At 36.9% G+C, this 27935-nt stretch overlaps 1 protein-coding gene across 1 annotated transcript in view; it reads right to left on the reverse strand.

Annotated features, from left to right (window-relative positions):
- The window catches only part of EYS (eyes shut homolog), a gene marked incomplete at its 5' end in the record, with an annotated part of 591920 nt that overhangs the window by 39187 nt on the left and 524798 nt on the right, over positions 1–27935 (reverse strand). The window contains 2 exons of the mRNA XM_079298292.1: positions 1655–1837; positions 12546–12718. Of these exons, the coding sequence (XP_079154418.1) occupies positions 1655–1837; positions 12546–12718 (356 nt within the window). The remainder of the gene's footprint in view (positions 1–1654; positions 1838–12545; positions 12719–27935) is intronic.

The following is a 27935-nucleotide window of genomic DNA, read 5'->3' on the forward strand; positions in this document are numbered from 1 at the left end:
AAATAATGTGAATGTAGTTCAGTTAGCAGGATCAACTAGGTTTTACTTTGTCTTTTTGGGAAAAAACTTTGCAAATTCTGATTTCCACACAGATAGAATCAGAGCTAAGTTTTGAGTTTAAACCCATTCAGAGTGTTTAATACCGATTTGTGTCAGGCTAATTTGGGTAATCAACCTGATAAATTAAGTACCAGGGTCTCAAGGCACACTAAAGTGCAGTTGATCAGCTGAGCTGCACTAGCTAAATTTGACAGGATCTTTGCAAATGAAAAGTAGCAGACTTAATGATATCATAGATAGATAAACTCCTGAGCTGTTCCACGCTAACAAGTTTTAGTTTGCATTGGAATACACTAACAGTCTGACTCCTGGAAGTCTGTCACAGGGAGAAAGGAGAAGAACCTTCAAAGGATATAGGAATTTAAGTAAAGAAATTTAATAGAAAGAAAATTTCAAAGAAAAGAAAATATCAAAGGTATTAGCATAGCAAATGAGGGACCCTGTGTATCCTACTGATCTAATATATTGCTATTGTTTTGTTAGATATATATATGTAACTGCATAATGCCTCCCCAAAAATGATCTTTAATAATGCATTTGGGAGTTCAGCATCTTAAAACAGCAAAAAATAATTTCTCTCTTCCTACATCTTTCTGATGCATTAATTTTCTGATATTGTTCAACATAGTTGTAGGTTCCTGTAGGTCAAGGGCCAGATCTGCAAAACTGATGTGATGTTTCAGGTATGGTAAAACTACTATAGTAGAGACTTCTACTACCATACCTAAATCACTCTCCTACTGTGATGGGTTTAGACCTAAGTCACATCACTCAACCTCCCTCTAGTCTTCAACAATCCCATAGAACAGCTCCAAATCCAAAAGTTAGGTCATGGTCCAATTGCAGGAATGATTAAGATAAAAAAAATTATTTCCTTCTTATGAAATATCTATGATCTATGACTGCTTCATGTCTGCATCCAATTATATAAAACTTTTCTCAGCTTTCACTAGTATTATGGCTTCTGTTTGGATTAATGCTGAGATGGACAGAACAGAAGTAGTATTACTCATGCCAGGCTGAAGCCATGCAGCCTGCCACAGAGGGGCTCTGGAGAGATACCTTAAGTATAGTTAAAATCTGAGCAAAATACTTTAAGTAGATCTACATAACCTGCTTCTCAGCTGTGTTAATCAGACCAAGCTGAATGCTTTTCTCCACAGACTGTAGCTTAATTTACTGGTAGCTAGCTTGGTTTAACTGACATTGAGAGATCTCAGGGCTGAGAGTCTCCTATTTTATGTAAATAACACAGAGTTCAAAGATCAGTAATGAAATTTATGTTAACAACTGAAAAAAGGTAACCTTGACCTTCTGGTTCCCATTTATTGTGTTCAGAAGTATATTACCTCAGATTAACTGTTGAGTTCAATTACTGGAAGCAATTAAATTTCTTCTTAATAAAAAGAAACATTTATACAATCTGATTGATTACTCTGTCTTTACAAAACACTAACAGCTTTGAAGAGTTTATTTTCCCACTAATGACATTATATCTTAAATAGAATCAAGAAAAACCTGTGCATATTTTTATCCTACTTGTTCAATAAGCATTTGAAAGCTTATAAGGATAAATTATACAAATAAAGCTTACCTTGGCCCTTCTGTCCAGTGAAAAAAATCAGGTTATCTTGTAAAGCTGAGTGGTGGTTTGCCAACTGGAATTTCAAGCGAAATTCATGGTAGAACGTGATATTTGGGATTGTAGAATAAGCTAGGAATGAGGTATAGCCAAAGACATCTGTGCCACTGAAACTTGGTTGAGTAATATTAATAGCTGGATTAAGAAAGAATAAATTCAGAGTTAGGGCAAAATGTTCACACATGTATTTAAGAATTTTATTTACTAGTCTGATTTAAAACTTAAAAGATTATAAATGAAACTAATAATATGATATGTTGTAATATTTTACACACATTCAGATATAGTTTGGCTTTTCTCTGAGGACAGATATATTTAATTTTTACCTTTTGTAAATAGACTTGTTTTAAGAAATGAATTATTGTCAGCTACTGCCATCTCCTGGATTCTAGGTACCATTGCTACAAATAAAACTACACTGTAATACTTATTCAAGACTCAGACAGACAAAAGAAAATACAGGAAGAAATTTTCCAGTTGAAGGAAATACCATATCTGACAGGCATTTGAGTGAAAGTGAGTACAAGGATGTGCTGGTGAGGTTATGGAATAATTCTTCCCAGATAGAGAAAATAAGAAAAAGAAGCATCATAAAAGTATGAATTTGCAGCACAGTGAATAGGAGCTACATGAATTGCAAATAAGATCGAGTCTATACATGTCTGTACAGAAAAGAGAGCTGGTGCTAAGCACCCACATGGCCCCTGGGGCTGGCACCCATGGCCAGACTGCTGCAGTCACTTCCAGGAGCTGATGCTCAGAGATCACATAATGCTTGTATTGACAATATGGTTCAGTAAAAAAGGAGAAAGATGAATGACAGCTTAATCCTGAAAGACTGGGTATGGGACTAGATTTAAAAGATTCAAGCAGTTACTTACAACCTGCACACCAAATGTGACTGGACCCAGCTTTACTAATGAAGGCAGCATAAGGGCTTGGGGGAGGAAGGAATAAAAGGCTGCACCATGCACAAACCATGGGGAAATGCTAGTAAGAATTGGAATACTCCCCAAGTAAATCTATATTAGCCTAGGGACATCAAGTGTCTGAATGTTTACAGGGTGGGAGAAACAATAACAGGTAATTTTGACAATGTCCTCATCAGCTCTGGAGTGTTTCTGAATCTGCAGCCTGGGAAAGCTGCCTTGTTGGCAGACACTGCCTTGGTACCTGCATCTGGGGAAAGGTGCAGACACAGGCATGGCAAGCCTGTTCTGGCACAGACTTGGAGTTGCAGCTGTTCAGAGTGCACTGTCCCGTGCATGAAGCACTACTGCAACATGTGGCACATTATGCCATGCTTTTGATCTTAAATTGGAGCCAGGAATTTTCCATATGAAACAATGGTTCTGTCCTAATTAGAAGGACAATGGAAACGAGTCTGACTGAAGACAACTTCAAGCCTCAGACCTCTGTGAGTCATGGACTGCATTGAAGGCAGAGTGCAACTCCCCCATATTTAAATCTGTGTTAGCTTCAGTCCACTCATGTTCCCTTAGATTACTTGAACATGACTGAAGGAGTCTCAAATTCTGCATTTTTGCTAACTCAGGAAAATATGACCCACAATACAGCTCCTTTGAAGTAAAGTGTTTTTTTTTCTTTTTTTTTTTTTTTTCTTTTTTTTTTTTTTTTCTTTTCCCCCATTTTTTTTCATAACTTTATTTTTATTTAGTAAACCACAAAATATTTCGGAGACAAGATTTTAAACTAAAAGAGTCTTTTGTGTTTGTTGTCTTTTCCTGCTTTGATTTATAATGGGAGAAGCAAATTCTCTCATGTACCTTCACAGAGCCAGGTAATTTGATTTGCTAGCAGAGAGCACTGAAGAGTCTATTCCTGACCAGTTATTCTCAACAGGAATAACTCTTTATCCCCAGGATGAGGTATGCCATTGTTTCCTTGGAGCATTCTAAGTGGGGAGTTATTTTTTTTGCCCATCTCCTTGCTCCTTCCAGTATTACATACAAAGCTGGAAAAGGGTCTCCAATGCAAGAAAGCCACAGACCTGATGGAGCAAGTCCAGAAGAGGCCACTAAATAGATCACAGGGCTGTAACACATCTCCTTTGAAGACATGGGTGAGTCTGAGAGAGGTGGGGCTGTTCAGGCTGGAGAAGGGACAGCTCTGGGGAGACCTTGTAGACCTTCCAGTGCCTAAAGAGGAGTTACAAGAAAGCTGGAAAAGGACTTTTCACAAGGGCCTGTAGGGATAGGACAAGGGGGATGGCCTTAAGATGAAGGAGAGTAGTTTAGATTAGATATTAGGAAGGAAGTCTTTAATCTGTGAAGGTGACAAGGCCTTGCAACAGGTTGACCAGAGAGGTTGTGGATTCCTCAGGCTGAATGGGGCTCTGAGCAGCCTGATCTACTGGAAGTGTCACTGCCCATGGCAAAGGTTGGAACAGAATGACATTTAAGGTGCCTCCCAAGCCAAAGAATTCTATAATTCTATAATTCTATCATCTGTGACAGAGATGTCTGTGCAGCAGCTGACCACCTAATGTTGCACGTCATGTCAGTAGAAAAAACAAGCAAATTTAGGATATGATTTCATATAAAATGCCTTCCTTATACAGGACAGGTGAAGAACATTCAAAAATATTTATTTCACTCCACCAAATAAAAAGGTAGTATTGGGTTGTAAGTCAGAGTAAAGTATTTCAGACTTCTAAAGATAGGTGGGCTGAAATCTTTCTGCTCTGTATACTGAAACCACTTCTCATTCTGCATGTTCTTTTTCTCTAGTCTTCATTGTCATAAAAGTTAAATGGTTAGGAAACTCTGAACTCATCCTCTGTGAAATCAAGGAAGCACTTTTTTTCTGATTTCAAAGACTAGTAACCCTAGGACATTTGGAAACTAAACAAAATTGAGCATAGTCTGGAGAGTATGGAAAAACAGAATATAGATCTCTGAACTCCAGGTCAGAACACAGTCACTAAATGTTCTTGGCTCCTGGATATCTGAGCACAGCCATTCTCAAAGCATCTGACAAGAACCAATTTCCCTGAGCAATGTCCATCTTTGACTACTTGAACATCTCTTCTCAGCTCTTTGTGATCTCTTAATTCAGTCTTAACTGTGCCTTTTGTTGGGACCATGAAGTACATTCCATAATATGTCAGCACTATAGGGACTTAAGGCATCCCTGCCTTCCTTAGGTTCCATAGGTGCTAATGGACACCACCATCCAACAAGTCTTGGGATCAACAAATTGTCCAAAGATAACAGCAGAGTAATACAAAGCAGTGATATAATTACCCAAGTAAAAATAACAGTAAATCCAGTACATCACTGACAGTGGGCTAAACTTAATATCTGGGCAGACAAAGTAGTTTATCAGGAGGCTGACAGGAAGCAGGACACATTACTCCACAGGAGGAATTCAGACCCACGAACAGATATAGAAATTTCAAATTCTCTGGTTGCACTGTCCTTATTAACTGGTGACTTGCAAAGGCATTACCTGCTCTTGTCAACCAGCTGCTCTGCTGTGAACCTGCTCTGCTCCCCTCCATGCTGGCCCTTCCCTGTGCATACACACTGTTTGGATCCAAAGTGAAATGGTGCAGGAGCATCATATGGAGCTCTACCTCCATCAGGCATGCAGTCCTGAAGGGGAATAATACTTTTTAATGCAATAGGAGTCCCATGGGCATTTTAATGGAAACCGCTACACACTATATTGATTCACTTATTCACAGTTTTCTCCACTATACTGAAGAAGTTTCTCCTAATAGAAGTCAGATGCAGTACTTAATTAACCACCCTACCCTTAGCAGGTAGGCACATGCAATAGGTGTTTGCAAATAGTCCTCCCTATGCTGGTCTCTGCAGAGTGAACTGTATTTAGAAATGTTAATTAGTACCAAGTCAAAAACTTATATTTCTAGCTAACTCAATCTATCTAGCTTGACAGCTATTCCATATTTTATCTGTCTGTGAAAAGTCACTTACAGATTTTACACCACATTTTTCATAATTTTCTTCTCCACAGCAAATATTGTTTGTCAAGAGATCTTTATCCATTCACATTAAAAAGTGAAAGGTTATTAGTAAATGTGCATCAGTGTTTGAGATTAATTTCATGAAATGATATTCATTAGATTGATTTCAATGCAGACTAATTTACCATACTGATACATATTTTTTACTTAAAAATTAGGAAAAAAAGGTAGTAATAATTCCATATGAAAAATACAGTAATTAGCAAAATCATGTGAAACAAAACAGCTCTGCCTTTTCTTTTGATTCTTTACCTTTTCATTACAAAGTTATGGAGCCAAGACTGCAGAAAATTGCATACTCCCCTCCTTTGAACACAGTCCTTCTAAACATTATTTGTGAAATGTTTGAGGCTGGTTGAATTGGCAAAGGGCACAGATAACCTCATTAGGTTATTTTTCTTTTCCAGTCTGGACATCATCCAAACTGATTTCTACTCTTGCTCTTGCAGTGCACAGTCAGAAGTGGTAAAGATCAGAGATGGGTCCCAATGTCTTTGATTATAAGCCTTGTTCACACACTCCAAATTAACACTGTGACTATAATACACATTGCTTTGACAGAGTACTGAAGTCTTTTATCAACTTTTTGTCCTTGATCTTGTCCTGTGTCTCTGTGTCAGTTCTATGTCATTCATCATTCTGCTTTTCTGCATTCCCAGTACTGAACAAGTAATAACGCATGATATGTCCCATTGACTCACAAACAAATAATGACAAATTATCCCATTACATAAATGCATCAATATGGTCAACTACTTACTTCCCTAACATTGCATATCTCATTGGAGCTGAGGACGAAAAATAGGAGTTTAAAAAAATCAACTATAGTTTAAAAAATATTTTAACAAAGTGAAGAGATAAATAAACAAAAAAAAAAAAAAAAAAAAAAGAAAGAGAATAATGTTTTTTTTTATCTTTAAATTTTCTGTTATGAGTTAAAATTAATGTTCCTTCAGCATTGACCAGCAATACATCTTGGACCACAGCTTTAAAATGCATTGCAAAAATCAAGACAGATTAAAAGGATGGAGAGAGATGAAGACTTCTCCCATGGGGCAGACCCCACACTGGAAGGAGGGAAGAGTATGAATAAGAGTATGAACAGTTCTTTCACTGAGGAGGAGGGAGTGGCAGAGGCCTCATCCACAACCCCATCACCCTGTGCCAGTCGAGGGGAGGAGGCAGAGAATTCAGAAGTTAAGGTGAGCCCAAGAACAAGGAAAGTGAGGAGACAAATAATTTAAGAACTGATTTTATTTCTCATTACCCTACTCTCATTTGAATGACAGTTTTTCCCCAAGTCAAGCCTGTTTTGTCCATGACAGTAACTGGTTGTCATGGTATGAGCACAGACAAACCCTACCTTAGCCTCAGAATTCAGCAGAAGCTTAAATTTAAGGAATTATTCTGGCCTACAAGTCCTAATGATGGCAAAACAGATATAATGGAGTCCTTTCCACTGGCTAGGGTTCTTCACAGTATGGGTTTCCCATGGGTCACAAGACCTGCCATCAACTGCTCCAGCGTGGGCTCTTCTCTCCATGGGTCACAGGTCCTGCCAGACCCTGCTGTGGCACAGGCTTCCCATGGGGTCTCAGCCTGGGATGCTCCTTGCCTGAAGGTGGATATCTTCTCCACTGTGGGCTCCAGGTGCTGGAGGGGGACAGCTGCCTCACCTTGGCCTTAACCACGGGCTGCAGGGTAACCTTGCAAACCCACCTTTCTCACTGGAAATTCTGGGAACTCCAAGGAGGAAAGATAAGGGGTGCCAGAGCTGCAGGGTGTGCAGTGCCAGCTGAGGGTTCAAGGTGGTAACAAAATGCTCCTGATGTCTGGAAGACTGTTGTATCCCAAGTTACTGACCCACCTAATGGGTCATTCAGGTGTATGACTTTCCCTTCCCACCTCCAGGACTTACAGATTCCCTTTATCTGTCTTGTGGCATCACTAATCATGGAGTCATCAGAGTTATACTTTGGGAATTTAAATTTGAAATAATAAAAGTGATTTCACTGCTCAGAGATAAAAATATGGTTCTGAAAAACTGCTAGTACAGCAGGGACATTAATAGTGTGTGAGGATGCCTATATGTGGTTTTTACAATTTTTATGACATTCCTCACATTGGAGGGATGGGGGAAACTAAGGCCCAGTGAAAACAAAATGACCCAGAAAATAGATTCTCTTAAACAGTAAGAAGAGCAACCTTGATCAACATTCCCCAAGGTCTTTTATCACTGACCAAGAACCTTAAAATACAGATTTTTTCCCTTTGGGCATCTTCTGTCACTGAACTGCACAACTCAGCCTGCAGCCCCAAACAGCTCTGAAGGTGACATTGTGTGCCAAACATAGCTGCACAGACAATTCGCCTGCAGGCTAATTTTCACTCTACAGAACCTGAAGCAAGTGACTATTCCCACTTCAACACTTTGAAATTAATTTTATACATGGGGGAATATATCCCACAAAAAACCTGCTGGAATTCTTTGGACTGTGAAACATTACCAGAAGTGTTGCTCAGAAATGTTTCAAGGAAAAGCCTTACAGATTGCTGTGAATGTGTGCTGTGAATGACCCTTTTCAGGGTGTGTTTGCTAAATCCAGCATCACAGTTAGGACTCTGCTTCATGTTGTCACATATGTGAACATATGTGAAACTAAACCACTGAAGTTTGGTCTAAAACACTGGAAATGACACAATTACTCAATTTAGCAATGCCTTGTTTCTTGTGCAACATATAATTACCAACAACACCAAGTGTACCTTTCCAGTCCTGGTGAATGAACTATTTCTTCTTCACTTGCACTTAGGAGGCCATTGCAATTCTGCAGTACAGTGATATGCTGATATTTACTATTTAAGATTTCTGCATCTTATATATCAAAATTTCTTGCACTCAGATATTTCAAACATACCGATCTTATATTTTACAGACTATCAATCTCCTGTACATACCAGGAAATGCCTCCATTCTGTGCTTAGATAAAAGTGCATTAAAAAAAAAAAAAAAGAAAAATATAAATAAAGGCTGATGGTAGCAATTTAACAACTCTAATCAACTCTGTGATAGTAAACACTGGAGGAGATTTATAGTCTGCAAAAAACAAAATGCAAGCAATTTTTAGCTAATTTAAATGTGAAAGGAAATTTATCAGAGTAAGGGCTTGAATGCTGGCTGCTTTCACACAAATCTATTGAAAAGCCAGAGCTCAATAACTGTGCTCAGTTTAACTGGTATAGATCCCTTTATCTGCAGCTTAAAGAAGCAAAGTCACTCAGGGGAATTAGTCAATCTGCCCATGTAGACACAGCCTCTTTGCCAAAGTGCTCCATATTGATGGTGTTCTCCTCCCCTCCACCCCACACCCAGCCAAGCTGGAAGTCACAGAGACACTTAACTCTGGAAATCAACAGGCAAGTCCCATCCCTACCCCAGGAGCCAGCAGCCCATCATGGGTCCATCTCCACAATCCCAGAGGAGCACAGAGCACAGCAGCAGACAGCACCCACATTAAGGATTCAGAGGAAGGAGCACCTTGTCCAGGTGCTGCCAGGATACCTTCAGCCCTAGTGTCAAGGTGTGACACACCCCATGATGATCCATGAACACTGCCAGGGAGTATGGGACATTATGGGATGTAGGTGAAGAGTATTTTGGAAAAGCACAGGACTTAGCGATGTCTAAAAGAGGAAATAAGTGATTTGGGGAGGAACAACTGTGGGGAAATAGAGGAATACAGAGACAAAAAGGGCCAGTCATATGTAAATGGAACAGAATGCTTGTCTGACCTGATCAATAGGGTCTGTACTCTTCTGTATTATACTATCACCCCCTCCCGTTGGCCCATTATGCTGTAGCTGTGTAGGTTCTTGAGAGATATTTCAGTGTATAATGGTCAACTTGCAGTCAAAATAATGTGGTCATCTAGTGTTAAAAGCAAGAAAAATGTGTAGTGAAAGATAATGCATCTTGTTTTGTATATTTGGAAAAATGGACATGCTTTTGGAAGCTTTTATTGATGTCTGAAACAAGCATAGCATAACAAATAAACTCAGAGCTGTTGTTACCAGCCTGCTTAGATTGCAGTATGCTCCATCTGATTCAGAAATGTAGGAAAAGTCCTTGTTAGTCCCAGACCTTGTCTCTTCCATATTTATAAAGTTTTGTCTAACAGCAGTTACTATCTGTCCTTACATTTCTGCCTCATTTGTCATATTTACAATCGTCCTATTTTTCTTCACTTTTTGAATGCTATGCATTTCACATAAAATGATGAATTTTTAACTTATCATGTCAAGCAATTTGGTTTTTCTTAGTTTTTTTCTATTTTTTTAATAGTGACAATAGTTTTATTTTAGCTTTTCCATACATATGTTGCTCTTGTTCTTAATATGACTTCCAGCCCTTTACAGATGGCAATTGGAGCTCTGATATGGGGAAGATCTCTATCTGTGGGCTCATTTATGGCTCTGTCCACATCTTTATTTATCCTTACTTTGTCTTTTGCAAATAACTTCTATTAGTAGGAGCAGCCAAGCTGGCATGAAATTGAAATTCTATTTGGTACATTAGTTATATTCATTTTATCAAATAATCACTGTGATATCTCACTTGTTCTGTGTTAATGAAGACCAAACATTATTTGATATGATAAATTTGATAAATGTGATAATTTTTAACATTTTGATAAACAGCTTTCCTTCAGTGTTTCAGACACAAAGTAGCAAGCATTAGGTTATAACCTGAATAGTAGAGACAATATTATTGTGTATCTTAAACAAAAGATTATTAATTTGAAATGTGTGCTTCTATGCCTTAATTTTTATGGACCTTTTGTTTCCATTACATTTATTATCTGGGACACACATTTTGTCGTAGTAAACAATCAAGTTTGCCTTCTGCTTCTAAAATAATTTAAATTATTCTACCATTTTCATTAGGCAAGATATCATTATCTTCAACTATTTCCCAAAAATATAGCTTTGATGCTGCTAGGGCAATCCATAATGATACATCCAGCCTCCACAGCATTGTGGTTCTCTTTCTCCCTTCTTTGTTTTAGAAAATGTGCTTAAGTGGCCTCTTGCAACTAATTTTAAGACTTCTGTGTTCAGTTTATTTCTATTCCTTCTAAATTGTTAAAATGCAGTTCAATAAAATAATTTTTTGTATTTCAATAATAGTTTTTTATGTTGTCAGCTGATTACCTTAGATTTGCACTCTATCCTGCAAAGCTGAGTGCTCTTTCCTGTTTTGCTTGCTCATAGTGATGATCCAGAGTTTTCATTTTCCACTCATTAAAATTAATTCTTTCTGTGCTTTCAAAGACTCCAGTTTTGTAGCCCAATGAAACTAATGAATTTCTGTACTTTTTCTCAATTTGGGCTCTCAGTTTAGGCTCAGTTTTTATGTAGTCTCTCAATTTAGAGACAATTAAATACAAAGAGTTGCAGAGGAGCCATATTGAAAAAATACAGGGAAAAAAACATTAGTTAATACTAAGTGTTGACAGATGCAAATTGGTGTAGATTACAGAAACAGTCCCAGCCTTAAATACAGAATAATGGGCTCTGTCCTCACTGTCAGCTTTCAAAGGAAGAGGTGTTGGAAATTTTAATAAGCACTTTCATGAATATGTCAGTGTACTCATAAAAGAAAATAGAATGGATGAATTGGTTAAGTAAGGGCAGAGAGTAAAACAGAAAAATGTCAAACATCACTGCATAAAGCAGTGGCATTATCACACCTTGAATATAGCACCTTAAATCAGCTCTGGACTCCCATTTTAAAGAGCATGCAGTGGAATTGAGAAGGAACAAAGAAATGCAGCTAGGATGACTAGAGATGCAGCAAATGAAGTCCCAGTGTACTGCTACTGTAAACTAGGAAAGGCTGCCAGGAAATTATAACACATCTCATATACTCACTTCTATTTGCTATCAAGTACCATGGTTAGATGAAAACAGATAAAATATGAATGCTCATCTTCTGAAAATTTTGGAAGTAAAAATTTTATATAAGGATTTAATATGTATATGATATGAAAAAAACCAGCTTGATCATTGCTTAATATTTATTTGAAGAGGCACTTCATGTGCACCACTAAATGAGCTCAGAACCAGTGATTATTTTATATACATACGTTTTTCAATCATTATGTCTTGCTGCATTCACTGTTAGGGGAAAGAATACCTTGGATGTTCACATACAGGAATTTCTGATCTAGAAAAATCATTATAATCAATGCTCAAGGAATAAAAGTCTTCCCTTTGACAATTTATTCAAAGTGACTATGCCCTTTGCTTTAATATTTTCACTTCATCCTGTCTCCTGTTCCACAGCAAAGCACATAGTAAATTTTAAATTGTCCTTCTTTCTTACCTGAAAAATTAATCAAATTATGTTACATGGTGGTATTTTTACAATCCAGAAAGTATTCTTTATACACTGCTTTAATATGCAAAATGTACAAAGTAATGCTTCTCTATGCAGAGGAAAAAAATCAAACTATTTGGAGAAAACAATTTCTCCAAAGGAGCCCTTGCTTGTCTCTCAGTTTTTCTCCAGCTGATTTACTAAAACATCAGATGCCACCTGGTATTTCCCAGCTCCTCTGAATAAAGCTTCTTTGATCCCTCTGTCTATCTTCTCTGGCTGGAGCTTTAATGAAACAACACATGGGAAGGCTGATCAGCTGAGCCATTCTTTGCATGAATTTGGATTTTGGACTTTCAGTGTTTTACCTTCAAAACATCCGACTTGTTTCTTACCACAGCTTCTATGAGTGATAGAAACTATGACCAATTCATGAAGAAAATGTTTCTTACCATCACTACAGAGGATGCCTGACCTTCCATATGGACACAAGCAAACAGCATCTCGCCTGGACTTTGGAAAACACGTCGCACCGTTTCCACACGGATTTTCATCACAAGTTGCAAACTGGCAGAGTTTTCCAGTGAAGAGTTTAGGGCATTCACAATACCAATTTTCTTCATCACTAACAAGTTTAAGTTAAAAGAAACAAACAAAAAAGTGTAAGTACCAAAATGCACTCAGAACAAGCAGAATAGGATTTACATTTAGAGAAAATCTGTGGTATTTTCTTATGGTTGTAATAGATCTCTTTGTTTTACTACTGCTACTGGCATGAGACATGCCAGAATGCCTTATTGGTGACTTGAGATGCCAGTTTCTTTTCGGTTTAATTTGATATTTTAATTTTTCTTTCTTTTGCTGGTGAGATATGTGACTATTCTAAGGTCTCACTAGTTGTTTGTGTTGCTGCTTTTATAGCATAGTCAAAATAACTGCTACAGGAAAACAGGTATTCTATTATGTCTGAAAAAATGAAAGTATGTGAGAACATAAAATGAAAGTTACTAGTTTATTTTGCAAATGGAAACATCACTTATATATTCAGGTACTATATACAGCTTGTATGTATACAGTAGGATGCAAAAAATTCCTGAAATATGAACACTTGCAGTAGTGATTTTATTGAACGTGATACAGAATAAACAGGTAATATCTCTGCTATCATCTGACTTATGTTCTCAGTCACAGAAAGAATATTAGAATAGGCAATGATAAAAATAAGTTATAATCAGTCTTGAGGGTTGACAAAACCAATGCTTAGAAATGTACATATTCTGGTTGTAACGATTTTTTAAAATTGTATTCAAAGATAGCACAATGACAGATATGGTAGAAAAGCCAAAGCCAGATAGTAAAACAAAAGAGTGCAAGACATTTCCATCTATCACTTATTATAAATATAATTTCACAAAAGGTCTTATTTGATTTTTCCCTTATATTATGGCTAAAAATAGATGACAGCTAGATAGGTCAGCTCATGTAATTGCCCAGTATCCATGTACATCCCCAGTATTGAACAGAAACATGTCTGCCTTTTACTTGAAAAGGTCACATGTGCCCATGCAGAAGACGTGGTGCCTGTTGTATCAAATCACACTCATTGTGGTTTTCCAATAATAGAATAATCATTAGGATGAGCACTGATAAAATTTCAAATGCATGTGATTTCTAAAAATTCATTATCTGCTAATAATATCTATGCAATCAGGTTAAAGAAAACAATCTGGAGCTGAAAGACCTCCTGTATTTTTTAAAAGAGGGAAATAAGTAAGTCTTGTGACAGTCCTTGCTCGTAGCAGTTGATTAGTGTGTTCCTAAACTGGCCACCTGCAGAGCTGGGGAGTGAGGATCTCAGCTTGAGAGTCTACCAGAATGAATCTCATGAATAATGCCTCCAGACACCTTTGCAAAAGAAAATTGCTATCAGCTGCAATAATAAATTTCTGTGTGTAGGCTATTCTATTTATAGATCTGCTGCAGACAGCAGGAGAGGAATCTAAATGAGCTACTGGATTGCTTTCATTTGAGAATCCTGCTTTCAAAGGTTTTAATATCAACATTACAGGGTTCAACTAATTTAGAAAAGCATCAATAAACTAAATTATTCCTGGAAGTCTACAATTGCTGGTGATGATTTTTAGTTATCAAATGTATTTCAGTTTGTTTATAGAATAAAAGGTAGATCAGTGCTGATGGCTGCCATAAGACACAGACTTTAGCCTTCACCTTTGAATAAAAAATTTTCATACATTCTTTTAATGACCTGTATATGCCATTTCTTTTTATAATATTACTTTTGCTGTTGTGGGGAGGATTAAAATTGTTGTGGGGAAGATTAAAAAAGTCAGGATTCATAACAAATAGTGAGTAGTTTATGGTCAACAAAATGACCAATGTTATGACATTTTGCTATACGTGCTGTAGCATTCTAATAACAAAGAAGGGTTATTCCTGATAAGGCAAAGAAAACAGTTTTTAAAACAGTTTTAAAAAATAATATGAAGCTTGAAAATATAACAGCTAACCCCAGAGAAAGGAAATTATCACATAAATTTCACAAGAATTAGTATACAAAGCCCAAAATAACTTATTCTCTTTCAAAGCACACGGTAACTGTACTAGGTTAAGAGAAAGACAAGATCTCCCATATTCCACTGAATTAATCTCAGTGCAAGAAACACATAATGCTTGAATGGCCAAGAACTTCTCCCAGGTAGATTTCACAATTTTATCATGGTCTGCTACCCTTTATAAATGCAAGAAGCAAATGAAAGGGGGAAGAAAATCAGAACAGTAATATCTTTTGCCTGTGCTGTACAACTGTGAATGACTCCAAGAAAAACTAATTGGATAACTACATATATGAGTTGAAGAAAATAAAAAACAAGGAAAATACAAGAATTTTGAGGTTGCAGGACAAGAAACAAATTTGGAGTGTTTGCTGAAATGTGTTATATGACCATATTAGTGTTTGAGTTCAAATCCAGAGCATGCTTTTCAGAAAATTTGGCTGTCCCCTGTTGAAATGCCTTGTTCCACATTTTTTGTCTATAAATTGACTTTCTTTCTGATGAACCTGCACCAGAAGATTGTCTCACTCCTCAGGCTGGTTCAGCTGTCTGGATTTGGCATTCAGACCCAGACCAGGTCTACTGTGAGTAAAAGCTTCTCGAAACATGAATAAAGGGGATGTTGGATCCTGAGCACTAATTGACTGAACCTGCAAATCTATGCCAATTGAACTACCTTACCTACTAATATGGATGCAGATTTATAAGCCATCAAAAGAAAATATGGTATATGTTATATGCAAGAAAACTCCTCCAGATTTTACAGCAGAGCACTGACAAACTCCAGGAAGAAAAGAAGAAAAAAACCCAAAAGCCCAGCTAATCAGAATCATATGAAGAAAGAAAGGCACAGTGAAAGAAAATAGGAGAAAAGACAGAAATAGTGTGGAAAAGGAGTGAAAGAGACATGACATCACCTCATGTCTCCAGGTTTATGATACAGGGAAAAAAGTGAAACTATTCCCTGACATCTTTATAATCCCCTGAAACGGTAAGAGACATATTTTATATTACCATTTCCCATGTTAAAATATTCCTTTGATCTTTGGTTTAGATATTAGACTGGAAAGAAAGTCACCAAGAAATATTTGCATGATATAACATGGCATTGGTAATTTAGTAATACAATTTCTCTCATTGAATCAACGTTATATCAGTGATCTGACTTAATGATATCAAAGTTTTCTATGAGGTTGACAGATTTGGGATGTCAACACAGATTGTGGTCACTTATTTATTTTAAATATTGAACAATACAGAAGAGACTGGATTTCAATACATTTATAGCCCAGTCACAGATGTATTTAACTAGCTGTTAAAACCCTGCTTTTGACTTAATTCTGTTTTTGAAAGAAAATATTACAATCCCTCTTTCCAGTGTGTCACAGACATCATCTATACTCTATTGACACAATGTTGTTTGCCCAGAGTATAATTTTCTATATTCCTGTGCTTTTCCACCTCTAAAGCAGGAGCACAATGTAAGCACCATACATGACCTTTGTGTAGTTTCATGCACGAGGGCTCCCCTGAAAGGAAGCACACTCAACACCCTTTAATCATGATCTTTAAGATCCCTTCCAGCACAAAGGTTTCTGATTCTATGATTCCATGGTTGTACTGTGTGTCACAATGGGTTCAATGTTTAATGACACAGGTTCTTTTAGTGCCCTCATTACATTATCTGTAATGAAGCTGTGGAAGTTGGAGGGAACAGTTCCTTCAATCAATAAGTAGTGGATGTAATTCAGTTCATTTTCAACTTGTTACTATTATGTTTTCCTACCACTCTTGTTTAAAATTAATGGAAAATGAAAGGACCATAATATTTTTTCAGTTTAAGCTTTAGGTTGAATTATGCTTCATGCAAATATTCATTAAATTGCTTTCCAGAAAACACCAGCATAATGTAAAGGCAATTACAATCTTCCTTTGAAAGCTTTGTGTAATAGACAAATCCACAGAAACTCACTGCAGCCAGAAGGATAACCTAATCTCATCAATAATCTTAAAAATATCAAAGGACAATATATAAAGGAGGTACTCCTTCCTTGTGCACAGCAGGTGTTTTTTAGTACATAATATATCTGCCAATCTTTCCTTCTATTATGCAGCTCCCAAAATCAATTCAGCTCTCATGCTGCTTTAGTACTTTTCACTCAGGTTTTCTCAATTATGGTACCTTGTCTAACTCTGAATTCTTTTGTTATTTTTACTGTTTGGAATCATTTTTTCCCCTGTATGGAGGCATTATTCTGCAGGTTCTGTCAGTTCACATTAATTTGCTTTTCCTTTCACTGAAGGCAATTTCATATTGGGTTTGTGTGATCAGGTTTGATAGTGGCAGGGACCTAGAGGGTGGCTTCTGTGGGAAGTTGCTAGAAGCTTCCCCAATGTCCAACAGAGCCAGTGCCAGGGGCTGTGAGATGGACCTGCCACTGCCCAAGGCCAGGTTCATCAGCAATGGCTGCAACACCTCTGGGATAATGGAGTTAAGAAGCAGGAAAAAGCCCTGGCAGCAGGAGGTGCTGGAGCAGGACCCTGGCAGGAGCAGGCTCCATGGAGAGAGGAGCCATGCTGAAGCAAGTCTATAGGCAGGACTCGTGTCCCCGTGCCTTGGGACACACACTGGAGCAATTCCTGAAGCACTGCAGCCCTTGGGCCTCCCCACAGTGGAGATCACAAAGGACTGTTTCAGTAGGAGGAATTCCCACACTGGAGCAGAAGAGTGAGGAGCACTCCCACTGGGGAGGGAGAAGCAGCAGAGGCTTGTGATGAAATGACTGCAACCCACATTGCCCATGCCCCTGTGCCACTGTGGGGTGGAGGAAGAATTCAGGAATGAAGTTGAGGCCAGAAAGAAGGAAGGGGTGAAGGGAAGGTGATTTAAGATTTGGTTTTATTTCTCTTTACTCTGCTCTGATTAGATTGGTAGTAAATTATTTTCACCAAAGTTAAGCCTGTTTTGCCCATGACAGCCTGACCCATGAGCTTTTCATTATATCTCCTCTCCCTTGTTCAGATGAGGAGGATAGAGCAGCTCTCAGTCAGGGTCAACCCACCAAAATTTTCTAAACTTCTTTTGTTTATATAAAGGCTCTCTTTAAACCAAGACGAAATCACTCATGAATTTAGTTGGTTTAGAAAACTCATAAGGAAAATGCTTTGAGATTGTGTGTGGGCATGGACAAAGTATTTGGCTTAAAATTTTATTTGGGGTAGACTTAGAGTAATACTGGTTCTATTGAAGACTAAATAGACCCTCACTTTTAAATTATACTTCTGAATGATTTGATTTAGATTAAAATATTGGAGTGGAAAGGTTACGACCTCACTTCAAAAGGAGAACGTGAGGGACAAAAAAATTCCAACACCTTGCTTACTTCTTGTCAACATAGAGAATAAAATACCTTTGGGTGCAAACTGCTTCAACTCTAGCAGAAAATTAATTGACAGGACCCAAAAAAAGTTTTAATCATCCCAGTCAGACAGCAGAGACCATCTGCTCTATCTTATCATTATGCATATGAGTTTCCTTGAGCAAGAATACACTCTTTACACAATACCTAAAATGTAGAAAGTTTCCTGGAGTTTGATTTAGCTGTGATTTAGGAAGGACAGAATTTGATTTATGGAAATAATGAAAGAAGAGAATCTCTTGCTTATTGGCAGATTATCTATTTCAGACTTTCAAAATGCCAATATTTTCAGGACTTCCACATGGTTTTAATTTATTATGCAATATACTAATTGAACTTACTAACACAGTACTAAGTTTCCAGGATCATGAAGCCTATTCTGGGGTCTATTATGAACACTCTTTAGACTCTATTTTCCACTCACTTGGTCAACATGAAAGATTCCACAGCCATCCCATGAAGGGTATGTATACATTAAAACATATGATGGATAAAACGTTCTGCCTGGTGACATGCCAGTTATGACCATTCCTGTCACAAGAAGATGCACAATTGTGGTATCAAGCACTTCTGGATTCATAACACTTAATGACAGATGGTTAAGGATCCCTCAGAAAAAGTACAGCAAGAAATGCTTGGGAAAAACAATCTATCTGGGCAGAAATCCATTCCCTGGCCACATCTAGGAAGAGAAATAATGATCTGTCAGTTTGGATCCAGTGCAAGGGCTATAATTAGCTCTGACATTACTCCTTTCCCAATTTTGCTCTTTTCAGTTAGATCTATATTTTGTCCTTCCTTGTGTTTATGTGAAAAATAGTCAATAGAAGTTGAAATATGCTAAATATATTTATAAAATGTTTTTTTTTTAAAGTTCAAAGGCTATGATTTTGATAATAAAAAATTAGCACTATGTGAAACATGTCCAGGGAAGAATATAAATGTTTTCAGCAGCATAAGATTGAAGGCAGATCTCCACATCTTACTAAAATCATATGCAGTTTAAATTCTGTTTGTCCTTCAAAAATCTATCCTAATTCCTTATGACAGAAAATTTCCAATTTCCCAGCAGTCACTAGGGCTCTAAACAGCCTTTGCTTCAATATCTCTACTATTTGCAGTAGGACTTGGGAGTGCCATACCCAAAGCAGTGACATTGAACATTGGTCTGCACCATACTGCTTGCTGCACTGCTTTCATTAAACTTGCATTGTATACTATAATTTCTATTAGAAATTTAAAACAATCTTAAAGGGCAAAAACATTAATTACTTCAATTTTAGATGAATTTATAGCTTGCAGACCTACATGTCAGTATTTTCCAAGATTTCAGCCTCATTACAGAGCAGGTGTAGTTTGGTAGAGTAATCATGAGGAGACAGATAAAAAATTGCAGGGCAAAATCTTTAATAGTTTGGAAAATAGCAGCTTTTACTTTAAATACACAACATAATAACTTTGAATTATAATGACTACATTCTAAATCCAGAACTGTCTGCTTTGGAAAGAGGGAAATAATATAGTGCAAATCTAGGCAGTCATTATACTTTTCTCTCTTTATCATTTTATTACTAATTCCTTTTTGTTTTTCTAAAAGAGGTTTTTAATTTATGTAGTTATTATTTTGAACTTCCATAGAGGCAAACTATCCTGTTCTGAATTCAACTTGCAGAAAGAAGCTTCCATAACCAATTCTTGATGGCAATGCCACTAGTTCTAGCAATTTGCAACTCTAATAATCAGTGGCTCAGCACCTCTTTCATGTCTATTTAGCATCCATCACCTTTTCTGTTTTAAAAACATTCTGAATCACAGGGGCTTGATCATCAGCACTTTCTTTTAAGCCTGGTCTATGTACAAGACTGGAAGACACAGATCTCTTAAGAGCTCATATAAAAGGGTAAGTTAAGCTTTGAACTGGCAAGGCATCATCACCTTCCTATGGTGATTTTCCCTGTTCAACTAATTTCTTATACCCCCTGATAATTCAAATGTAGAGCCTTCTCTCAATCCTAGGTACCTCCTCATGTCCTAGCTCCAACTCAGCCTCTGAGAGTTCTGTTTCTAGCTCAACAAAATGGAGATAATTTTAACCTATGCACATAATATAGAGTAATATTTTCAGATAAGAATTTATATTTATAAACATAAAGAATGTATTCCAAGCTATGAATGAAAGTAGCAGTTACTAAAGGCTCTGTGAAAAGCTGACAACATCACAAGTGACAGGGTAAACCACAGCAGCTTTGAAATGACAAAACATTTACCATTTACTTTGGATATTCCTTTTTCTAACTATCTTAAAAATGCCAAAAGAGAGAAATTCTGAAAGAATTAACTTCATGGAGGAAAACCTGAGTAAAATCTTTCTGTCATGGTTCATCTTTCCACATTAAATCTTCAACTTATTTTTCTCAATGATTGCCAAAATAACCTTTGTACATTTTTTTTCTCATTTCTTAATGAAAACACAAAGATGGGGGTGAGCTCTGCTTTTCTCTGAACAGCTAACAGAGCCACGAGGTGGGTCAAGAGCCACAGCTTAGAAAGAGCAAGTCCCCATGGATAATGCTTTTCCATGAAAGGGAACGACTATGAGTCATATTTTCACACAATATTTTAGCCTTAATGAAAAAGTTGTATCTTTCCACTTTGACTGTAAATCATGTACATAGTGTCAAATATTTAAATTCTATTAGTTGTCTACTCATGGGCCTTGGATGCTTTTTGGTTTTTGTTTTTTTCTGATTCTTTAAGTTAAAAAAGGAGAAAATAATATTCCTCCACACGAATAATGCCTCAAAGCAGTAAGCATTTGCAAACTAGCATCTGTGTTTGCACAGTGGCCAGTGAAATGTGACCCCTTGTTTCCTCTGACTATACATCACAGAAAGTATGATTCTATAATAACATATACTAATGTGTGTTAAAAAATGGACTGGTACCATGCCATGGTAGTTAACATATTAAAAATGCACCACTGATTTAATCAGTAAAAATAGCAATGCAGAACCCTGCCTGGACTTTAAAATACAAAAGAGTGTTTGAGGTATAACTAAAAGTCATTTGTCAACAGAAAATATTTTTTGAACCTCAAATGAAATTAATTACTATCTTTACAGCATACCAGACTGTAGCCTCTAAAACATTAAATCCTAGGAATGTTGTAGGCTGAGTTAATTTCTACTAACACCTGTATCTACATCTTATTCTATTATATAAGCAATTGCATTTGCTATATATTCTATGGATTTATTGCTTACATAAGGTGGTAGATTTGCCAAAATTCCTTGGATTGTGCAAACTAGATAATATAAATTTCCTTACCAATGACCAAGGTGATTTCTTTCCTTCAGAAGGTAATTCAAATCTCTGTGCCTTTTCAATCTGTAATTTCTTTGACTGTCCAGAGCTTTAATTCTAATACAGATAAGTCCTACAGATGTAAATAAGACCCTGGGAATTTCCCAAATAGCTTTTTACACCCTTCAGACTAGCACATCATCAGTGACAAAAACGGAAAACAAAAAGCAGCTCTAAAAGGGTGTGTGAAGAACCAAACTTTGACCACTCTGACACAGTTTCCTCCTACTAAAATGAAAGGTAATGTATAGGAGAGTGCACAAAGCTTTTACAAATAGTAATTGCTTGAGCTTGTACAACTAATTGAACATGAGAAGGACAAAAGAAGTACTGAGTACTAGAACTACTGAAAATATTGTCTGAAGTGAAAAGTTAGCAATCACTGTGTGCTTTCAATTTTGTCACAATATGCTCTTTATCAATAGTTTGAGTTGTTCCATCTTGCAGGTTGACCTTTTACTTTGATTGCTGCCTCAGCTCTGAATTTCACACATTCCTGGATGATGGCTGTGACTTATGAAAGATATGAAATGCCCTAAAAAAAACCGTAAAATCAAATACTATAAAGCTGACTGTTGGCATTTTTCAAATGTGTAAGAACTGTAACTCTTACAGTTGTCCTGTTGCTGAGAATTGGCACAGTTGGTGACACACCCAGAGAAACTGATCCAAAGTGCAACAGAAGAAGTCTGATTTGCAGCTGATCTTTATAAACGGTACAAAAGGCCATTTGTGTACTATATTCTCAAACAGACCTATCTTTAGGTGCTATGAGATTAGTCAAGATTGTACTCAAGAGGTCATCTGGCTTATTTGCAACAAAAGTTAAATCATTATCTTGGAAAAGTAAATTACAGGAGACTATACAATAGAGGAAAGCAGTTGCATCATGATATATTTAGCAGTACTTTTATTTGCTTCCAGATTCCTTTCAGAGAAACAACTCAGTTTCTCTTGATATCATGATGCTGACCCATTTCTTTATATTTATGCAGAAGTATAACATGAAGTTATTCTGTCAGTCTGATAGTATTGGCTATTTAACCTTGTAAATTTTGAGGATGGAAATAAGCAGTTCTTTTAAATCAAACACTTGAGCTCATAAATTAGTAACTAAAATAAGATAAAATAAGATTAAGAGAGCATATGTAATAATCTGCATTTAATCACAGATGATTTTTGAGTAGTTTTATTAATAAAGCAGACAAAAGAGTTCATGTTATTTTCTGGGTATTGAGTGTCTGTAAGTAAGATTTAGCAAGCCAGTGCCTGTGACAGTAATAACTTTTGGAGGTAAATGAGTTTCTTTATATCTTCTGAACACTTTATTATCCAGCGTGCATCATTATGACGTCTGTCCACATTAAATGAAAGTACTGGAACAATTGCTAGTAACAATGTGATATTACACTGCATTATTCTAATGTCTGAAAATTTTACAAATACTGCTCTTCACTGCTGGGGGAGTGAGTGTGCTTCAACCTCTAATACATGCTGTGTTCTTCTGACCAAAACCCTTCTGATTCAGTAGCAAGGATGGTGATTTGAAAAGTGTACCCATACTTTTGCCATAAAGCTTCGATGTGTCTGTGTCTACATAGAAGAATGAAGAGATCATAGAAGTGGAATTAGACATATTTGACTTTATTCTAATTAGCACTGCTACCACCTGCAGTGAATGCATGATGGGGTGTTTCATCCTGACTGCTAATTCTTCAAGGAAAAGAGTGTTTTTAGAAGTTTACTAGCATGTATTGATATTACTACTCATTCTGTCATCAAGAAAAGTACTTTAGCTGTGCCTTTTCTGCAACCATTATCTCTTTACTTTGCTTCGTAGGGATGTCTGCTATGTATCCATAGAAACAAGCACAGAATGAACTGTGATGCCTTGTGGTCACATTTGTTTTGAAGTTACCACATAAAGGAAGTAAAAGTGCCTTATTAAAAAAATTTAAAAAAAAAAAAAAAAAGAAAAGAAAAAGACAGAGCTCTAATGCAGTAAGAACAAAGAGTACATTTTAACTCTTTCTGCATTCTTCCTTTAGTCAATTTCTAACAAATATGTTACAAAGCCATATTGGCTGCAATATTAATGATGGAATTTCTTCCTTCCATTCCTTCCTATTCATTGATATCAATGCTTCTATAAGTGAAATGCACATTAGAGCTAGTAAGGGCAACTAACAGCCCAGTTAGGCTGTGAAAGAAACAATCTGCTTGTGGTTGCAGAACGATTTAGTAATTAGAGTAGGTTCTTGGAGTTTTCCCAGGTTTTCAGGTTCCCTTGACCAAATTATGACATCACTACTGAAAACAGGTGATCCTGAAAATCACAGCTTTTCACACACTGTAACACAAATAGGAATAATTAAAATCAGAAATTTAATTTAAATGCTCAGTTGAAAGAAGGTGTACAGGAATTCCATTCTCTACTTCTGGATTGGTTTGCTTTAATATTAGAGATTTATTGCCAAAAACTAACCCTGTGGTGCCAACTAAACCCCAGTTCTCCCAATTTCTGCTATATGCCTCTTCAAAGGTAGGGGCAGATTATACCAATTATTCTGGTTATACTGATTATTCCTGGTTCAGAACAACTGACTCTTTCATGCTTCCACTGCTGGCTTCAACATTCTTAATTTCTAAAAAGAAGGTCAAAAGTGCTCCCAGAAATCTTCCAGGATACTTGGGTACTTAAAGGCTAACCCAAAACAGGGCCTGCAGTCCAAAAGTAAATTTAGACTTGTACCATAAACTTCCCTAGAATCCTGAGAACTTGAGAGAATCTCAGGTTATGTGGAATTTTTATTTTACAAGTCTGAAATTTAAAAAGATGACACACGTGTCATCCATGATATCCAAATGAATTACATAACTCAAAAATGAAAATATTTTCTTTGTTAACTGATTCCATTTTCTGATGTTCAGAGGCTTCCTACAGGCTTTTTAAGACATTCAGAACTGGAAGGTAGTTCCCTGGAGTCAAGTCCCATCTGAATAACTTTCACATCAAAAGATGTTTCTCTTGAAACTCCCACCTGTAACTGAGTTTCCAGCATAACAGTGTTTAACGTGTGGAAGGGTCAGACCATGGTGTGAATGTTCAGCTTGTCTGAACCAGATGACTGGTTTAATGAGGATCATAATGTTTAGCACAGTGGCAGATGCTTTAATGCAGACAATGATCTCTATGAAACCCCTCAGGAACTACAGAAGCTGGTAAAACAGCTGAGCTTTTTGATGCATGTGCTTCTTCTCTTTGCAAAAGAGAAAAAAAAAAAGAAGACAAAAAAGGTTCTTGCTTTACTCAAAGTAATGTAATTCTGAAAAGTTAATATCAAAAAATATACTGTTTGACAAAACAGGATGTGACACAAATCAAATTATTCCAAAATCAAAATAAGAAATATTAGATTTGCAAGCAGAGTTGATAATTACATTTTTTGTGTATTGGATATTGAAGAAAAGGGTGCTAGAAAGTGGGAAATACTACTAATGCACAGCTACCACTGCACTGTATACTCTGCCATATATGGCTTCTGTACTAAATTGATGGGCATTCAGTAGTAGAAAAGCAGTAAATGAAATACTGTCATCAAAAACAAATATAGTTTTAAATTTGCTTTATTTTATTTTTTTTTTAATTTAAATGTGCAAAATGCTAACTTAAAACATTTTATATATGATCAGCAAGGTAGTAGTGGAATATCATAACCACTGATATAAATAGGTCAGTTTGACATTGTATCATTTGTGAGATAAGGTCATTAAGAGATCTTTCACTAGGACTGATATAAACCATCATTGATTATAAACACTTATTAGTATTTATTATTTTCTTCTCAACTATTTCAAACCTAAGATCAACATTGGAATTAAATAGTATCTTCTATTATATGATGAGGAAATTCCTTTAAAATCTCAGTTTCCTATTGTGCCTACACTAATTTCTTTCTAAGGGTGTTAAAGAGATGAGTAACTGAACTATTTTAAAATATATTAATATTCATAATATTTTCCTTTGTCAAATTGCAGTAAAAATTATCGCACAGTGATGTTTGTGGGATGGGGATCTCTGGCAGTGGTTTCTGCTAATGCAGCTGAACAGAGAATATTTCCATTGGGATTGAATCTGCATGATAATTTGGAGAAAGCAGAGTAAGAACAGTTTGTGTTGCAGTTGCTGGCTCGAATCCTCCAAGATTTTACAGTGCACAAAATAATTTCTGGCAGAAATTCCTGTAACTCATATGGCTACCCTTAAGAGCATTTTCTCTGTGTAATATAATTCTATGTCTTCTAGTATTATCTAAAGCAGTGTTTGTGCCAAGGTATCATTTATGTGCTTCCTGTGTTCCAGCACATTCTGTTAGACTGGAAATTGCAGTACTGGAGGAATGGACTGATTCATTGCTTGTGTGTTTCTATGGTAAGATTTTCTGCTCTGTAACTGCTCAGCTCCACAGGTGGTAGCTATGGCAGCATCACTTGTGCACAGAGAAAACCATGCAGCTTCAGATGTTTTAAGGGAGGTTATTTTTTTTATTGTTAAAAGCAGTATACAGCACACTACTTATATAAGACATTAATTACACTGTTACTGTTAAAGACTAGCTCATGCACAGTTAAATATCTGTAATAGATGATAAGACTAGAAAAATGTGGAGTGATTTTAGTAAACAAAGAATACTTGAATCTGTATGAATAGAAGGCATAACTGAACGATATATGAAAAAATGGTTGACATGGCTTTAAAAAGTATATTATATATGCAACAGCAAGAAAGATATTGGTATATCTGTCCACTTTATCTAAGGGTCACCTTTATCCCCAAAGTGGTGCAGTTGTGCCCTAAACAGACAAGCTAATCTGTTTTACACAGGACTCCATAAATCTCAAATTTTAGGGAAGACAAGAAAACCAAGTTTTATGAAGCTCCTTCAGCAGTCTATTTGTTATTTATAAAATCTTAGGTTGTTTTTTTTTGGTTTTTTTTTTTTTTTTTGTATACACAGCTAAGCCAGTGTGATTCAGTAAGATGCAAAGAGCACTAGAACAATGAATTCATCTGTGAATCATGAGCATAAATCACACAGGATCACAAAAGGAGCATTAATCACTCCTTCCTCCTACGTCACTGCCTGCCAGGGGACAGCCACTAATGTGCACTCTCTCACTCTTAAACAGTTGCAGGCAGTGCCTGAAATAGTATTATGTCCTATTTTATGAAGGTTAAGTATCCTGGAGAAAAGGCATCATCCTCTTACTACCCAAGCTATTAAAAACTTCATCCCTCATTCATCATAATTTCAACTAATACTTTTCTCTGTAGTCACCGTGCACTCCTGCCTGCCAGGAAATGCAGCTGTCTGAAGACAAGAATGTAACCTCAGCACATTCCTACACCTGCCATAGTGCAGCAGCAGAGCTTTGCAAATGCACACCAGGGACCCTGTGAGAAACCCCCCAAACACAATTTATTGCAGCCAATCTGATGACAAGGAAAAAAAAAATCTCTTCCCACTGTCCCAGAAGAAATTAACTCGGTGTTCACAGAGGCTCACAGGATGCACAGCTGTGCTCTGACCTGTCAATGAAAACCAGTGATCTCCCAGCAAGAGCTGTGGCTGATGAGGCAGTATCACACATGCTTTGCTTTATGAGATATGAAAAAGGACTGGTGATCTATCTGAGTCATTTCTGACATGTCTTATCAACTCACTGGAGAAACTCAAAACCCTTCCTTCACGCAGGTAAAGCTGTACTCCCTTTCAGCTTACATGACATGCATCCTTGAAATGGAATATTTTTGCTTCAAAGAACTGACCTGTGGCCAAGCACACAGACACCAGGCTATGTCTTCTCCCCTGAAACAGTACAGGGTAGCAGAAACACATACCTTTTTTTTTTCTTTTATACACTAGTCATGTTTCCTATTTTGCACTATTATGAGAAGCAAAGATAAGAGAAGTGAAAAGAGGTGTAACAGATCAGAGCATCAGGCCCTCAATATTTATTACAGCTAGCTGTATTGGAAAGAGTTAATTTTCTGCAAAGCAGAAAGTGTGGTGCTGTACTGCAGGTTTGAGACTGAAACAGTGTGAAGGTGTCAATGTCTATATACTGCAAGCAGTGCTTGCACAGCATGAGGTTTTATGTTTTCTTACTCTGAGCAGGTTGGGAGTGGGCAAGAAGCTGGGAAGGGACTCAGTAGGGACAGCTGACCTGCACTGGCCAAAGGGATCTCCCATAATCTAAGGGACTGTGCTCAGCAGTGAAACCAGGGAGCTCATCTTTCCAAAGTAGCTGTTGTTTGGAGACTGGCTGGGCGTTGTTCTGCTGGGGGTAAATGATTGCTTTTGCATAATTTGTTTTTTTCCTTTGTTTCTCTTCATTTATTAAACTGTCTTTATTTCAACACACCAGTTTTCTTGGTTTTGTCTTTCAATTTACCCCCATCCTTCTGGAGGTGAGTAACTGAGCT

This window comes from Erithacus rubecula, assembly GCF_903797595.1.
Source record: "Erithacus rubecula genome assembly, chromosome: 2".
Taxonomy (NCBI): domain Eukaryota; kingdom Metazoa; phylum Chordata; class Aves; order Passeriformes; family Muscicapidae; genus Erithacus; species Erithacus rubecula.